At 46.9% G+C, this 17,275-nt stretch overlaps 1 protein-coding gene across 1 annotated transcript; it reads left to right on the forward strand.

Moving 5' to 3' along the window:
• Positions 1-6,263: 6,263 nt before the first annotated feature.
• MYOC (myocilin) lies at positions 6,264-17,275 on the forward strand. Its single transcript, XM_049881217.1, has 3 exons — positions 6,264-7,111; positions 13,650-13,775; positions 15,894-17,275. Exons 1-3 carry the CDS (start codon positions 6,562-6,564, stop codon positions 16,676-16,678), a joined length of 1,461 nt encoding a protein of 486 aa, XP_049737174.1. The 5' UTR covers positions 6,264-6,561; the 3' UTR covers positions 16,679-17,275.

Below are 17,275 nucleotides of genomic sequence, written 5' to 3' on the forward strand. Positions count from 1 at the left end.
TGCTGCCGAGTCAGCCCCCAACGCACGGCGACCCCATGTGTTACAGAGTGGAACTGACCCATAGCGTTTCCTAGGCTGTAATCTTTATGGAAGTGGTTTACCAGGCTTTTCTTCCATGGAGCCGCTGGGTGGGCTCGAACCACCAACCTTTAGGTCAGAAGCCAATCACAAACCGCTTTTACCACCCATGCTCCTTTCATAGCCCTATGACCTCCCAAATGCCCTTGTGAAAGACCCCACCCACCTGTGGTTAGAGGAAAATCGGCTTAACATGCCATACAGTAAGGTTTTCCAAATGGTCATGGGATTAATGATGGAATCTGGAGGCCTAAAACTGTCAACAATATTATTGTGATGATTTAAAGGTCGTTTGACTTTAATTAAGGAGTCCTGGTGGTACAGTGGTTAAGCATTCGGCTGCTAACTGAAAGGTCGGTAGTTCAATCCCACCAGCTGCTCCAAGGGAGAAAAATGTGGCAGTCTGTTTCTGTAAAGATTTACAACCTTGGGAACCCTGTGGGGCAGTTATACCTGACTCCTAATCCAATTTGGTGGTTTGAGTTAACCCAGAGACACCTGGAAGAAAGGCCTGGTGAGGTATTTCATTATCAACTCAATAGCAGTGAGTTTTGACTTGAATTAGATGGAAACAGGACATTTGGAGCTTTCTGGACCCTGCTGAGAGAGCTGTCACCATACCCACTCAGTCATAAAAGTCTTCCTCTTGGAATAGGAACATGCTTCCTGGTTATACAACATGGCTGCCTCTGCTGGGACCTGCCCTTGGAAGTTTCTCGCTTTTTCATGAGGAAGGGATACCCCAGTGCTGGGCAAGTGCTGGATGAGAGAGACTGTGCGGCGTCCTCTGCTTTGAGACCTCTCTTTCCCTCCTGCTTTAGGCCAACAGGAGGTGGGAGGCAGCAGTAAAGCGAATATGTGTGCTCAATCTGAAAGTTAGCCTATGCGCCTTGCTGTGAGAACCCAAGGCATACCTGTAACCATGTCTATAACCCAGAGGCCTCAACCATCGTTAACACATCATCTGTACATTGTACAGGTCTCATTACAAACACCAGTCCTTTGTGAAGTCTTTGCTGATCACGAGGGAAATCTCCTCTTCTGGACTTCTCTAGCACTTAGGTTACAGGAATAGCTGTACACAATGTTTGTAGCTTGAAAACTCCTTAGGGCAGATCCTATGTCTATACATCTGTGTATGCTTCATGGCCCTTAACATGTCCCACCCATTGCTATGCTATATAACTTTATGGGAGCAGACTGCCAAGTCTTTCTCCAGCGAGCGGGTGGTGGGTTCGAACCACTGACCTTTTGGTTAGCAGCCAAGTGCTTTAACCACAGCACTACCAGGGCTCCTCCTATCACATAGCAGGTGCTAAATAATGAACAGTTTGAACGAATTACTAAATGAGCAAGGCAGCGGATGAAAGTTGTTATTACTTCAGGGGGCCCAGCAGGATGGAGAATGCTGTCATGAGCTCCCTAGCTGAAGATGGATCAGTCTTCTAATTTAGACTAATCAAGTTCTAGATCAAAAAAATCAATAAACCATTGGCCAAACTGACGAAAGAAACACAGGAGAGAGAGTAAACAACCTAAATAAGAAATGAGACAGGTGATATCACAACAGACCCAACCGAAATAAAAAGGATCATAACAGAACACTACGAAAAATTGTACTCCAACAAATTTGAGAACCTAGAGGAAATGGACAAATTCCTAGAAACACACTACCTACCTAAACTAATGCAAACTGAGATAGAAAATCTGAACACACTCCTAACAAGAGAAAAGACTGAAGAGGTAAAAAAAAATAAAACTCCCAACAGATAAAAGCACTGGGCCGGACAGCTTCACTGGAGAATTCTACCAAACATTCAGAGAAGAGCTCACACCAACACCACTCAAAGTATTTCAGAGCACAGAAAAGGAAGGAATACTTTGAAATTCATTCCATGAAGCCAGCATGACTCTGATACCAAAGCCAGGCAAAGACACCACAAAAAAAAAAAGAAAGCCACAGACTGATTATCACTCACGAACATAGATGCAAAAATTCTCAACAAAATTCTCACCAATAGAATTCAGCATCACGTCAAAATCATAGACTAATCAAGGTCTGATCAGTCCCTTCCCTGGTCCTCATTTTAATGCTATTAATTCACAATTTTATTCACTACAGTTTTGTGGTAAACCTCCTTGTCTGTGATGAGATAAAGGCATAAAAAGCAAAACAAGGCAAAAACAAAAAAACCCGTTGTCGTCAATCGATTCCGTCTCATAGTGACCCTATAGGACAGAGTAGAACTGCCCCATACAGTTTCCGAGGAGTGCCTTGTGGATTCGCACTGCAGACCTTTTGGTTAGCAGCCGTAACTCTTAACCACTAGGCTACCAGGGTTTCCAAATATAGGCATACATAAAATAATTCCATTTGGGACTATCTGTGTGTGTTTGGGAGAAAGGCAGGCACTGTGGAAGCAAACTCCTTAAAACCCACAGCAAAGGCTTTCTCCTCGGGGCGGGGGGGCACACACCAAAGAGGTGTCCAGAGCCTCCTCAGCAGCCTAGAACAGAATGCCACTGGTTGCTTTGTTTTCTGTTGGTACTTGAGTCATTCATCCACTCATGCATCCATTGAAAATTTAGTGAGACGTGAGGACAAAATGGTGGGCGAAGGAGTCACAGCCTCACGGAATTTACAGTTTTGATGGAAGAACTGCCTGAGAAAGCCAGGAGCTAATAACTTAAATCCAGCGCTGAAAGAATGGAAATAAGCACAGCTTTGAGCAACTGTGGAGTCCCTGGGTGGTGCAAATGGTTAACGTGCTTGACTACTAATCAAACTTGGTGGTTTGAGTCCACCCAGAGACACTTGGAAGAAAGGCCTGGTGATCTACTTCTGAAAAACCAGCCACTGAAAACCTCATGGAGCACACGTGTCCTCTGACACATACTGGGTTGCCATGAGTTGGAATCAACTCAAGGACAACTGGGTTGGTTTTGAGTAACTGTACACCCCAAAACCAAACCAAACCAATTGCTGTTGAGTCGATTCCAATCATAGAGACCCTATAGGACAGAGTAGAACTGCCCCATAGGCCTTCTAAAGATCAGCTGGTGGATTCGAACTGCTGAGTTTTGGGTTAGCAGCCGAGCTCTTAACCACCGTGCCACCAGGGCTCCTGTGCTCCCTTAATAATGACGCCTCTGTCATGCCTCCCGGTGCCTCGGTCCTGCAGCAGAGGCCCCCAGACCAGTGCCTTCCCATCTGCTGGCAGTGTGCTGCAGCTGGCTGAAGCGCGCCCCAGGAGCATCTTCCTGGCTGGCTGGCGCATCTGGGCTGGAGGCCTCCTGGCTCCAGGCTCCAGAAAAGAAATGGAGACGGAACATAGTCTAACGGAGAATCCAGAGTGGACAATGTCTCTCAGGGGGAAAGGGGTCTCCAAGTCCAGGAGAATTCCAGGAGGTGGGGACACTGGCGCTGAAAGGTGGCGAAAGGCGGGAAGGGGAAAAGGACAAGCTGAGGCAGTTCATGGGGCTGCGAGTTTCCTGCTTCTTCTCAGGGGGATTTTTCTCTGTTTTTAGGAGAATAGTTCTGGTGGATGGAAGGTTGCCAGTTCATAAAATCAGCTGTGAAAGCTCAAGGGTGTCATGAGTTTTCCTTCACTAAAGGCCTTTATTTGATAGTTATATAGGTAACAAGCACTTTTCCAGGAGCACCGATTCATGGGAGAAGCAACTGGGGTCTTTCATGTATTCTGGGCAACCACCGGGCACCTCGGTGGGCTCAGCTTATGCAAGAAGGCGGAAAGCCTCTGGGGTCAGGAGACCGCAGCTTGCTTTCTGGTTCTGTCACTGTTTGGCTGTGTGGCTCTGGGCAGGACCCAGGGTCCCTGGTCCCTAGCTTTCTGATCTGTAAGTGCCCCGGTGCTCTAGGGCTTTGGGAACAGTTCTCTGCTATTCCATTTCAGAGGGAGATGCCGAGGGCAGGCAGCTGGCAGAGCTCAAGCAGCCGAGATGCCGTGGAGGTGGTGAAGGAAGGCAGAAGGTGAAAGCTGGGTCCGTTCTTGTCACACTAGGCTCTGGGAGAAGAAACGGCCGTGAGCCACACTGACAGGAATGCACAACAAACCAAACAGCCACGGTTTCTTTCCCTCAGCGAGCACAACTGCCATGAACCGTAAAGAACGCTGAGAGCAACTGGAGGAAGTTTTTGCTCACGTCCAAAACTTGGGCTGGAACAAGTGAAAATACCAGGGCTTGTTAAACTCTTCATACCTGACCAGCACGCCCTCAGCCAAGAGCCACCGACCGGCCTGCAGCTTAGCAAGAGGGAGAAAAGGAATGAAGAAGAAGAGAGGGTGGGGTATGGCAGAGAAAGACAAGGATTCATTTAAAGGGCAGTGGGAGCTGACTAGAGGGCCGCAGGAATCACAGACCACATGTTCCTGGATTATACAAGGCAGCCGGACTTCTAGTCCTGTGTTCTTCATTTAACAGCAGAGTTATCTCGAGCAGGTCGCAAGGTATAACTGGAAACCGGTTGCCATCAAGTCCAACTCATGGTGACCCCACGTCTGTCAGAGTACAACTGTGCCCCATAGTGTTTTCAATGTCTGATTTTTGGGAAGTAGAGCTCCAGGCCTCTCTTCCAACACGCCTCTGGGTGAACTAGAACCTCAACGCAGCCGAGCATGTTAACACTTTGTTGATGTGTTAAGTACCACCCAGGAGTTTCTCTAGGTATGAACTGAAAGCAATAGGATTACTTAGGTTTCTCTTTATCAGAAACTCTAGTTCCATGGAGTTGGCAGCGTAGGAATGATCTTAGTCCTTAAATGAAAAGAAAACGTTCTTAAGAGTAAAGGCAAACAGATTTGAACCTAGTTCTTGCTGACTATATTTTTTTGAAAAATTATTGCAGTGATGTTTACTATCTGATTCAGATACTGTTTAGTTAGCTGTGATGGACACTGATTCATAAATGTCTCAAGTTCAGGTCTAACTTTAGAACCTGTCAAATAAGAATAGAAGCTTTAGAGCAAAATGTGTTTTCCCGTATCTTGAGGTGAGTCTGCCAGGGCACACCTGAGATATCTGCTTCACGAATACTGAAGATTTAATTGAAATCAGACAATATACAGTCGCTCAAGTCCAAATGTTGCTTTAAAAGTTAAATGGTGAGGCTACCACACGTGCTGACTTGTGTGGACCTGCGACGGTTCTCGGTACAGCTGGTAGATTTTTGTTAGTTTTTCTCTTTGTGTCTTTTAATGGAAAGCAGGGATTCTTAACCTGGGGCCCAGAAAGTTGGGGAATTCGGATGGGAAAAAATTGCATCTTTATTTTCACTGCCTTCTGACTAAGATTTCCATGTAGTATTTCCTTCCAGTATAGACACAGCCCCTGACCTACAGGAGTATTAGCACTTCCTGTGACGCTGTAGTCAGTAGAAATCACAGATGTCTTCATATCATGTTCCCGTAGTGGCCAAACCAACCAAAACCAAACCCAGTGCCGTCGAGTCGATTCCGACTCATAGCGACCCTATAGGACAGAGTAGAACTGCCCCACAGAGTTTCCAAGGAGCGCCTGACGGATTCGAACTGCCGACCCTTAGGTTAGCAGCGTGGCCAGTATCATAAAATATCATCCACAGTCAATATTTTTTACAGTTAGACTTCCCTGCTAGATCTTGTTTTCAATGTGCTAGTAAAGAAGTCTTGTGTATTTCAATTTTTTTAAATAATTGTATTTCAATATCATTTGTTTACTTTATAATTCTACATATTTTCTACATTTAAAAACACCTCTCTGAGAAGGGTTCCAAAGGTTCACACACACACACACTCTCACACTCACACACTCACACACACTCACACTCTCACACACGCACACACAGAGAGTAGGAACTAGTCCAAAGGCTAACATGCAAGGCTGAGATTAAGACGTTCTCCACAGATACGCCCACACTGGCTTTAAAGCAGGGAGTAAGGGAAGAAGTCCACGGTAGACGCTCTAGGACAAGGCTGCCAGGGAAGGCCAGTGGGAGTGCTGTCCCCACCTGCTGACTGGCCCGCTCTTTCTCCGTGGCTGCTGCAGAAGCAGACTGTCTCTGGCACGTCTGTACCCGGTTCTAGCACGGTGCCTGGTGCGGAGTACGTGCTCCTTGTGTGTGTGCAAAACGGGGTGGGATGCTGGAGGTGGGGGTGCTGGGGCTATCTTGGGGCTGGGGGTGTGTGTAAAGTGGGACATCCTGGTTTGAAAGAATTTCAAAACAGACTTCTTTACAGAGATTTTTTTAAGAGTCTTGCTGGCAACGTGAAAACAACCCCCCCGTGTGCAGCCCCACCCGGCCTCACGTGGCCACTGCTTTCTCCCCACATGTGGGGCTGGCTTCCCTGCACGTATAAAACTCTCTGGAGCTCAGGCATGAGCCGGCGGGGCCACGCATCCAGGCACCTCCCCGTGCGCAGAGCTTTCCAGAGCAAGCCTCGGACTGAGGGCATCTGTGCACGCTTCTAGAGCTGTGGACCCACCATGCCAGCTGTCCAGCTGCTCCTTCTGGTCTGCCTGGCATGGGGTGTGGGGGCCAGGACCGCCCAGCTCCGGAAGGCCGACGATCGGAGAGGCCGATGCCAGTACACCTTCAGCGTGGCCAGCCCCCATGAGTCCAGCTGCCCTGAGCCGGGCCAGGCCATGTTGGCCATTCAGGACCTCCAGAGAGACAGCAGCACCCAGCGTGCAGACCTGGAGGCCACTAAGGCCCGGCTCAGCTCCCTGGAGAGCCTGCTCCAGCAGCTGACCAGGGATCAGTCTGCCAGACCCCAGGACACTGAAGAGGGGGTGCAGAAGGAGCTGGGCACCCTGAGGAGGGAGCGGGACCAGCTGGAAAGCCAAACCAGGGAGCTGGAGACAGCCTATAGCAACCTCCTCCTTGACAAGTCTACTCTGGAGGAAGAGAAGAGGCACCTGGGCCAGGAGAATGAGGACCTGGCCAGAAGGCTGGAAAGCAGCAACCAGGAGGTAGCAAGGCTGAGAAGGAGCCAGTGTCCCCAGGCCCGAGACATGCCACGAGGCTCCAGGGAAGGTAGGAATGCCAGCTGGAGGGCCCCACGTCCAGCAGGTGATATGGCTCATGGTGACCTGGCACAGAGGGCCCAGACCTGCCCTTCCTGTCCTTGCTTCTCGCCTAGAGTCTGCACACCCAGCACAAGGCTGAGCAGCTGAGGAAGGCAAAGCAAACACTTGCGTGTAACCTATTGCTGTCGAGTCGATTCCGACTCATAGCGACCCTATAGGACAGAGTAGAACTGCCCCATACGGTTTCCAAGGAGCACCTGGTGGATTTGAACTGCCGACCTCTTGGTTAGCAGCCGTAGTTCTTAACCACTATGCTACCAGGGTCTCCACTTGCGTGTAGTATCAGTAATTTAGCTCCTGGTAGTTTAGTTTAGGTCAGTGGTTCCAAGTTCTTGTGGGTGTCCATGACAAGATTTTCACAGTTTATAGCCAAATGAGGAAAGTAAGGGCCAGGCAAGACATATGTGAATAAACCAAAAAACCAAACCCGCTGCTCTTCTGACTCATAGCAACCCTATAGGACAAAGTAGAACTGCTCCATAAGGTTTCCAGGGAGCGGCTGGTGGGTTCAAACTGCCAACCTCTTGGTTAGCAGCTGAGCTCTTAACCACTGTGCCACCAGGGCTCTGTATATGTATATATATGTATATTTGTATATGTATATGATCAGTACAAAGTTGCCAAGTGTCCATTTTGAAAATGATCCTTTCTTGAATATTTGTTAAGAGGTTGTTATACCTACCTTTTGGTGTTAAAATGACCTCTATTTATGACATGACAGTAGATTTATGAAATGATAATGGGTGAGGTTTTCTTTTTAAAGTCCTTCTTTGGCAAAATAAAGAGGTGGCAACCCTTTGTCAGTTCCCTCAATATGTTGTTTTGGAAATGTCACTACTTTCCTGCGTCACCAGACCCAGCCCTGGGGCAGGTTTTTCTAGCTGGGATGCTCTTCTGCTCGTCCCGCTCTCTGCTTCCTGAAGGTGAGTCTGTGAGTGCGTGTGTGTGTGAGAGAGAGAGTGTGTGTGTGTTTGTGAGTGTGTGCGTGAGTTGTGCACGAGAGCGTGCATGGGTGTGTGTGGTAGTGGTGGTGGGGGGCGCACATTGCTCCCATTAGTTGGGAAGACAGTATCTCACATGTTTTTGTGAAAGCTGTGCTCCCAAATAGCCACTGTTTAAAAGATTTTCTAATAATAAGGGAACAACAGGCAAACCCAGATCACAGGGCAATGAGTTTAGATTCTTCGAAGATGCCAATGTCGAGAGAGAACGAAAAAGAAAAGGGAAGGGCCTGCTCTAGCTTAAAGGAGACCAAAGAGATCTGTGAGGAGCCCTGGTGGCACAATGGTTAAGCACTCGGCTGCTAACCAAAAGGTTGGTGGTTTGAACCTACCCAGCAGCTCCGGGGGAGCAGGGGAGAAAGACCTGGAGGTCTACTTCTGTAAAGATTACAGCCTAGAAAACCCTATAGGGCAGTTCTGCTCTGTCCTACAGGGCCACTCTGAGTCAACCGACGTGGCAGAGCCTAACAACAACAAAGAGACCTGGTGACCAAACACAGCTCATGATCCTTGATTGGCCGCTGCATCAGGGGAAAAGCTAAAGGCACAGGCTTGGGATAACTGGGGAAATGAGAACGTAGGGTGCTTATTAGGCTGCATTATTATTAATATATTCAGTTTCTTGGGTGAGATACTGTATTTTGGTTTTGTAGAAGAATATACTTGTTCTTAAGAGACATGTGCTAAAGTACCTAGGGGTGAGGGGCCACCATGTCTGCAGTTCACTTTCAAATGGCTCAGCAAAGTCTTTAAGTACAGAGAGTGAGTGAAAGAAAAGTAAAGGGAATGTGGCAAAAATATTGACAGAAGTGGGTGGTACCCCCCAAAAAGTTGCTATCATATTGATTCCAACTCATGGCGACCCCGTATGTTTCAGAGTACAGCTACGCTTCATAGAGTTTTCAAGGTTGTGAACTTTTGGAAGCAGATTGCCAGGCCTCTCTTCCGAGGGGCCTCTGGGTGATTGGTACAAGGGGTGTTTATTGTACTATTCTTTCAACTTTCCTATAGCTTTGAAAATTTTCAAAATAAAATGATGGGGAAATATATTTTTTTAAAGCTTTCTACATAAAAGGCAAGATAGGTGTGAGGCTAGAATCCCTGAGAGTTGCTGCCTGGGTGGGACCCTGGGAAAGTCACGGACCCTCTGCATCTTGGTGTCTTAGCTATAAAATGGCAGTGGACATTTCTGCTGTGAGTAACACTTTTTGTGACGTTCAAATGAAGTGACTTTATAAAACGTAAAGGATTTTTTAATCCTATACTGTTAGAGTTGGAAGAGATCCAATTCTGAACTTAACAAAGAAGGAAAGTGATGTCCAAAGATGCCAAGAGGCCCAAGTTTCACAGCTGATTAGTGGGAGAACTTAGGCTAAACTTCAGCTGTTGAGGACAAATGAAAAAAATTACGATTACTAAAGTATGATGAGGTGTTAATTATTTCAGACTGTTAACTGAATGAAGTTAAGTCTCAACAAAACTCTGTGCACGTGTGTGTCCGTGGTGTGTGGTGTTTGTGTGTGTGTGTGCGCATGTATGTGTATGTGTGGGAATTGTGTGTGTGTGTTAAATAGAGGCAATGTTTCTTTTTTATTGTCTGTAGCCTTTTAACAAGTTTTTGGGGGATTTCCTGACATGTTCTCTAATTTTATGTTTCTTTTTATCCTTTCCTGCTCCTTTACTTTTAAAATAAGGCAAAATCTAGTTATAATGGACTCCGAACTTGGAAGTCCTTTTCGCGTAGGGGATTTTTTCGCCAGCAGGAAATTGCATTAGTGTAAGAATGTAGAACTGGAACGGGACCTAGAGCACCTGATGCCACTAGCTCATTTTTGCAGATGCGGAAACTGAGGCCCAAACGGGTTATTGAACTTACTCATGCCGTCTCGCCAGTTAGCCCCAGAGCCACGGCTGGAATTCAGGCCTCTCCACCTGTGTGTGATGACCTTCCAGGACCCCCAGTTGTGATTTAGCTTAGAGAACCTAAAAATGAAAGACAAAAGTACTTTTAAACATCAGGGAAAGAAAGCTCGGAACAAATGTCTCCTTCAGGTCCTCGATTTGCGTCAAGTGGTATTTTGGGGAGCTGGAATTTAAGTGTGGGTGTGCTTTTATGTAGGTTTGGTAGTCACTGGGGTGTGGAGGGTTAGGGCTTGGTGAGGCTGAGGAAATGCGGTAAGGGCTGAGAAGGTGGACTTGTTCTTACCCCTCAACACTGGCAACGGGTTTGAGTTTTTGGTTTTATATATATATGCATACGTGTGTGTGTGTGTGTGTATGTGTTTATATTTATGTGTATGTGTGTATATATATGTGTGTGTGTATATGTGTTTATATGTGTGTGTATATATGTGTTTATATGTGCATGTGTATATATGTGTTTATACGTGTGTGTATATATGTGTTTGAGTGTGTGTATATGTTTATATATATGTGCGTGTGTGTATATATATGTGTGTATGTGTATATATAAGTGTTCATATACATATGTGTGTATGTATATATATCCCTGGGTGGTACAAATGTTTAATGTGCTCAGCTGCTAACTGAAAGTTTGGAAGTTCGAGTCCACCAGTCACTTAACTAATCTTCACTTGTGACGGCCTGTAAACACGTTGTCACCCTTCCTTTTGTTCATTTATGTAATGCTGACCTAACTTTTCAGGCAATGATGAGAATGACTACAATACTCATTACAATGTCATTTGCCAACATGTATTGTTGTTAGGTGCCATCGAGTTGGCCCCCAGCTGACGGTGACCCCATGCACAACAGGATCCATAGGGCTTCCGTTGGCTGATTTTCAGAAGTAGATGGCCAGGCCTTTCTTTCTAGGCCAACATGTATAAAAGTATGTAAACGAAAACCCGTTGCAACTGAGTCGATTCTGACTCATAGAATTGCCCCATAGAGTTTCCAAGGAGTGGCTGGTGGATTTGAACTGCTGACCTTTTGGTTAGCAGCTGTAGCACTTAACCACTATGCCACCAGGGCTTCCAAAAGTATGTAAACAGGTAATAAATTCAATTTCTAGGTGGAGCTCTCTAGAAGGTGAGTCTATAAAGTAGAGGTAAAGAAGATAGGGTAGAGCATACAGAAAATTTCCAGAATTTTGTAACAGACGTGAACTTTAAAGCACAGAAGGACTATATGTTGATAGGAAAAGACAAATAAAGGTCCTAAAAATTTCAATTTTCTGATACAATATATTGCTTAACATTTTCACAATCTCTTTTTGTTTTTCCCTTTGTTCAGAATGAAACATGAGTGATTTTGAAATATTCAAGAGAAATTTTAGTTTTTGTACGTCTTTATTGAGGAACTTTTTATTTGTGATTTCTTAAATAATCCTCAAAACAATTTTATAAGTTTGTGAGCTAGGAACACTGAGGCTCAGAGAGGTTGAGTACCCTGCCCAAAGCCACACAGCTGATAAATGGCAGAGCTGAATGAGGAAGCTGTAACTTCTGGCCCAGCTCAGGCCCTTAGCACAACTGCTTCCCTGCCTTTGGGCCTTGCACCTCTCCTGCAAACCTCCGCCTCATGCCAGACATCTCCACTCAGTCTGACTCTTGCCAGATGCTTCTGGCTGACTTGACCAAGAGGCCGGTAGGCTCATAATCCAACCATCCCACCTGCCAACTAAGAAGCGGCCCTTCATCATTCTGGAAGCCATACCCTGACATTGTGTGTTAAGGAGGTTCTTGTTTACTGCAAAGAAGGCTCACGAGGCATGGTTCCTGCCAAGAGTGAGGGGAAAAGAGCCGGTGAGCTGCAGGGCTCCTGCTCTGAGACCTGAGGGTTTGGTGGGACCAGGAGCTGAGCACCCACCAGGCACCTCTTGTTTGGACATGGGGAGGAAGAGGTGGTGGCCCACACTAGGCAGGGGGACATCGGTCTATCGGCCCAACCCCCTCTTCCCCGCCCAGCGTGCTGGCACGCACTCTCACTATTTTAACAGCCGCGGCATGGCAGAGGCTGCACAGAGGCCGGGTTTGAGAGCCTTTTGGCTGAAAGTTTTCTTCAGCTCCTTTCAGGGAGAAAGCTTTTCTAACACTGTAATTCATCAAAGCTAAATGCCAGGAAAGAGCCCTGGTGGTGCAGTGGTTAAGTGCTCAGTTGCTAACTGAAAGGTCGACAGTTTGAGCTCACCAGGCGTTCCTTGGTAAAGATTACAGCCTTGAAAGCCCAATGGGGCAGTTCTACTCTGTCCCATAGGGTCGCTATGAGTTGAAATCCACTCTAGTTTGATTTAAACATCAGCAACTGAAAAGGGAGCTCTGATTCCAGAGATGTGAAAGTATGTGTGGCTTCAGATTGATGAAATACGGTACATCTAGAAGGGTAAAGAGCTAGCCACTCACTAGAATCGTTGGCGCCTAAGTGTAAATTTAGGTGAGCTGAGCAAAGGACAAAAGACAGAAAATGTCTTCCTGACCTTCTCTGGAGCTGCACGGATTTCCCACCCCAATGTCCTGGACACCTGAGCTGTGAGCCACCCCTGCTGCTGCTGGTCACTGAGGGCCAGAGAACCGCCTGGTGGCTATGGCCCTGTCCTTGTATTCCAGGGCTGTTGCACAACCGCGCTTTCACCCAAAACTAGTAATGTGTGAGACTCTAAACCAAAAACCCACTGCCGCCAAGTCCAACTCACAGTGGCCCCACAGGACAGAGTAGAGCTGCCCCACAGGGTTTCTAAGGAGTGACTAGTGGATTTGAACTGCTGACCTTTTGGTTAGCAGCCATGCCCTTTAACCACTGTGCCACCAGGGTTCCGTGTGACACACTGGGCCAAGCTGATGTCTGAGTCCTATACACCCATGTCTCCCAGTTTGCCACTTTCCCTTCTCCGTGGCTCAGACCACGTCTAAATCCCTGCAGGAATCCTGCACGCTCTGTCTTCCTTCTCCCAAACTGGTTGCAGAGAAAGGTCTGATGGAAAGTTTTAGCTGAGTATGTAAAGCTTAACATGTTACTTCTTACAGGAATATTTGCATTATGACAAGCGGGAGAAAAGAAAACAAGACAAAAGCAAACAAGCAGGGAATCGTTCATTATTGAATTTCAGGCATCTGAGAAGACACCGAGCGTCTTACCCATGTTCCTAAAATCACATCTCACCCACTCAGAAATCGGCCCTGCTAGAGGGAATTAATTTGTGTATGAGCTTATTTTATTGTGTTTTGAATACCTTGCTAGGCACACTGGTATATAATTTATTATTTTTTAGCTTTCTATTATAGAAATTTTCAAGCCTTTATAAAAGTTTCAGAACTGAACAAACCTCAATGTATGCATCACACGGCTCCAACAGTTGTCAACAGAGTCCAATCTTGGTTTATCTGCCTCTCTCCGTGCCCCCCATCTTGAAGCAAATCTCAGACACCACATCTCTGAAAACCTATTTAAATACCATTCTCAGCATAGTCAGTCCTTGAGGCAGTTTTCCTCACAGTACTATTTTGTCTCTTTCTTTTAATACAGCTTCTAAATGGAATTTGGAGAATTTGGACTTCCAGGAACTGAAGTCAGAATTAACTGAGGTCCCTGTTTCCCGAATCCTGAAGGAGAGTCCATCCGGCCACTCCAGGAGCAAAGAGGAAGACATGGGTGTGATGTTAGATTCTTCCCTCTTGTGCCCACTTGGTCTTTATCCACATCTAGTCCCATGTTTAGAGTTAGCCCACCGGGAGGGACAAGCAAGTAACTTTCCTGGGAGCAGAGCAGGGGGATGGAGGGGACAAGCATTCTCTCTTTGTTCCTTTCCGGGGCCAACTGGCCACAAGTCAGCCTTTCCCGAGCAAAGCTCTGTATCTTACCTCTCATGCCTGGATGCTTGGCTGGCCTGGGCTGCACTCGGGGGAGAACAAACCCAGTTGCCATTGATTCACCTCCAATGTGTGTGTCAGAGTAGAGCTGTGCTCCACAGGGTTTTCAGTGGCTGAATTTTTGAAAGTAGATCACGGGCCTTTCTTCCAAGGCACCTCTGGGTAGACTTGCACTTCCATCCTTTTGGTTAGCAGCCGAGTATGTTAACCATTTGCACCACGCTGGAACTCTGGGGGCAGGTGAGAGATGGTTTATTCCAACCACTTTATTGTCACATAGAATTAATTACACCTGAACAATCACGTTCTTCAGTGGATCCCTCACGTCTCTGTCTTAGAGCCAGGTGTACACTGCCATCCACTCTTCACACAGTCTACAAAGCATGTCTTTTCTGAACTTTGGGCACTTATAAAAGCACAATCTCTCCTTCTTCAAAGTGTTCCCTGAGGCCTTCCGACTAAGACTGTGGTTTTCAGTAACCAGCTGTCGGTGTCGTTAACAATGACTGCTAGCACTGAAGGACGCACACAAGGACCCACCCCAGTGCCGTTGAGTCGATTCCGACTCATAGCGACCCTATAGGACAGAGTAGAACTGCCCCATAGAGTTTCCAAGGAGTGCCTGGTGGATTCGAACTGCCGACCCTTTGCTTGACAGCTGTAGCACTTCACCACCACGCCAACACACAAGGACAGGGGTTGTAAAATCTTCACAGCATAATTCTCTGAGCTGTGAGCAGCAAGTCTCTGCCTTCTGTGAGAAAACCGAAGGTGCCTGCCAACGCACAGAGATTTGTTGTGATTCAGCTAAATCTAAACACCAGCCATCGCTTCATTAATTTTAAAAATTATATTCAGTTTTTATTTTATTAAAATAAGTTGGCTAGGCCTTAAACAACTATTTTATAGAAATTATTTTTATAATGAGTTTATTTTTTCATCTCTTTAAAATGATAACAGGCAAAGAAGTCCTAAAAAGAATAATACAACGAGCACCGACAAGTCTACCGCTCAGCTGAAGTAGAACGTTACTGATAGAGTTGAAGCCCTCTCTGTACAGCCATCAACTTTACAACCCACACTGCACAGACAAAGCTCAGTTCACACCCAGACTGCATGCATGTTTACCAGGCATCTAGTCTGCGCCAAGCATTTGTTCTTGTTGTTAGCGGCCATGGAGTCGGTTCCAACTCATGGCCACCCCACGCACAGCAGAAAGAAATGCTACCTGGTCCTGTGCCATCTCCATGACTGACTGCAGATCGAACCATGGTGATCCACAGGATTTTTGTTGCCTGATTTTTAGAGGTAGATCTCCAAGCCTTTCTTCCTAGTCTGTCCTAGTCCGGAAACGCCCCTGAAACCTCTACAGCATCATAGCAACACGCAAGCCTCCACTGATGGGTAGTGGCTGGTCAGATATTGAACCTGGGTCTCCTGAATGGAAGGCGAGAGTTCTACCACCGAACCACTACTGCCCTTCTATTTAACACACAGACACACACACACACAGACAGGGGGCCCTGGTTGCGCAGTGGTTAAGCATTTGGCTGCTAACCAAGAGGTCAGCATTTCGAATCCACTGGCCACTCCTTGGAAACCCTATGTGGCAGTTCTACTCTGTCCTGTATATATTTAACATCTATAATCACATTTAATACTTACAACAGCCCTAGTACCCAAAACGCTATTATTGGCTCCCTTTCACAAATGAAAAAACTGAGGCTTAGGGACCTAAGTAAGTTTTTTGAAAATCACACAACCATTGGTGTCAAAGACCGTGTTTAAATCCAGAGGGGCTGTTTCTGGGGCTCTTGCTTGCTCTGCCATGCATTTAAGTTGTCATGTTCTGTATTTGGAAAGATTACAAATAAATATGTATATTTTCTCAACTCACCAGGATGTGGAGAGCTGGTTTGGGTAGGAAAGCCTATCACTCTGAAAACAGCTGAAGCAATCACTGGCAAGTATGGCGTGTGGATGAGAGACCCCAAGCCCACCTACCCCTACACTGAGGAGACAACATGGAGAGTCGACACGGTCGGCACAGACGTCCGCCAAGTTTTTGAGTACGACCTCATCAGCCAGTTCGTGCAGGGCTACCCTTCCAAGGTGCACGTGCTGCCCACGCCGCTGGAAAGCACGGGCGCCGTGGTGTATGAGGGGAGCCTCTATTTCCAGGGCTCTGAATCCAGGACTGTGATCAAGTACGAGCTGAGCACTGAGACGGTCAAGGCCGAGAAGGACATTCCTGGAGCTGGCTACCACGGGCAGTTCCCCTATTCTTGGGGCGGCTACACAGACATTGACTTAGCTGTGGACGAGACAGGTCTCTGGGTCATCTACAGCACCGAGGCCTCCAAAGGTGCCATTGTCCTTTCCAAACTGAACCCAGAGAATCTGGAAGTTGAGCAAAGCTGGGAGACTAACATCCGTAAGCAGTCAGTCGCCAATGCCTTCATCATCTGTGGCATCTTGTACACCATCAGCAGCTACTCATCAGCTGATGCTACGGTCAACTTTGCTTATGACACAGGCACCAGCAGCAGCAAGGCCCTGGCCATCCCATTCAAGAACCGCTACAAGTACAGCAGTATGGTCGATTACAACCCCCGGGAGAAGAAGCTCTTTGCCTGGGACAACTTCAACATGGTCACCTATGACCTCAGACTCTCCAAGATGTGAAAAGCCTCCAGGATGCACCAGGACAGGCAGAAGATGATGTCCAGAGTTTTGGGCGAAAGCAGGCTGAAGGGAGAGCTGGCCATCCAAAGCCCACGCTGCTTTCCTCTGCTTCCCAAGCTTTCATTAACGTGCGTGAATGTGCACTGTCACTGTATCTGACTGCGGAATAGCCATCTGGGGACTCAGTGGGTTTCCCATTATAGTGGGTGCTCTTTTCTTCCACCAGCTGTTAAAGGGAAGTCTAACTGAAATCGTTAAAGTCTTCCGGTGATTTGGGGCAAATGCTGTAATGCATAGTGGTTTTTTTAATGAAAACCACAGGGCTTTTTCTAAATGACCCTCACTGGCTGAAGAAGGTACATTTGGAGTAGACTTTGGGGAAAACCAGGTTGTCCGTGTAGAGTCCAGGGCCATCCCCCGTTCTTGCTTGTTCAGTTACACCGAGCCACAGTGAAAAGCTACGCTTCCTTTGGAGGAGAAGCAGCTCTCGTGGCCAGCGCTGCACGTACTTACGCTGAGTTTACTACACTTGGCTTCTAATGCTTCTGGTAGGGTCCAGTTGGGTATTACATAACACTTGGTTGTGAAATAAAGTTA

The sequence above is a fragment of the Elephas maximus genome, chromosome 3 (genome assembly GCF_024166365.1).
Source record: "Elephas maximus indicus isolate mEleMax1 chromosome 3, mEleMax1 primary haplotype, whole genome shotgun sequence".
Classification (NCBI taxonomy): Eukaryota; Metazoa; Chordata; class Mammalia; order Proboscidea; family Elephantidae; genus Elephas; species Elephas maximus.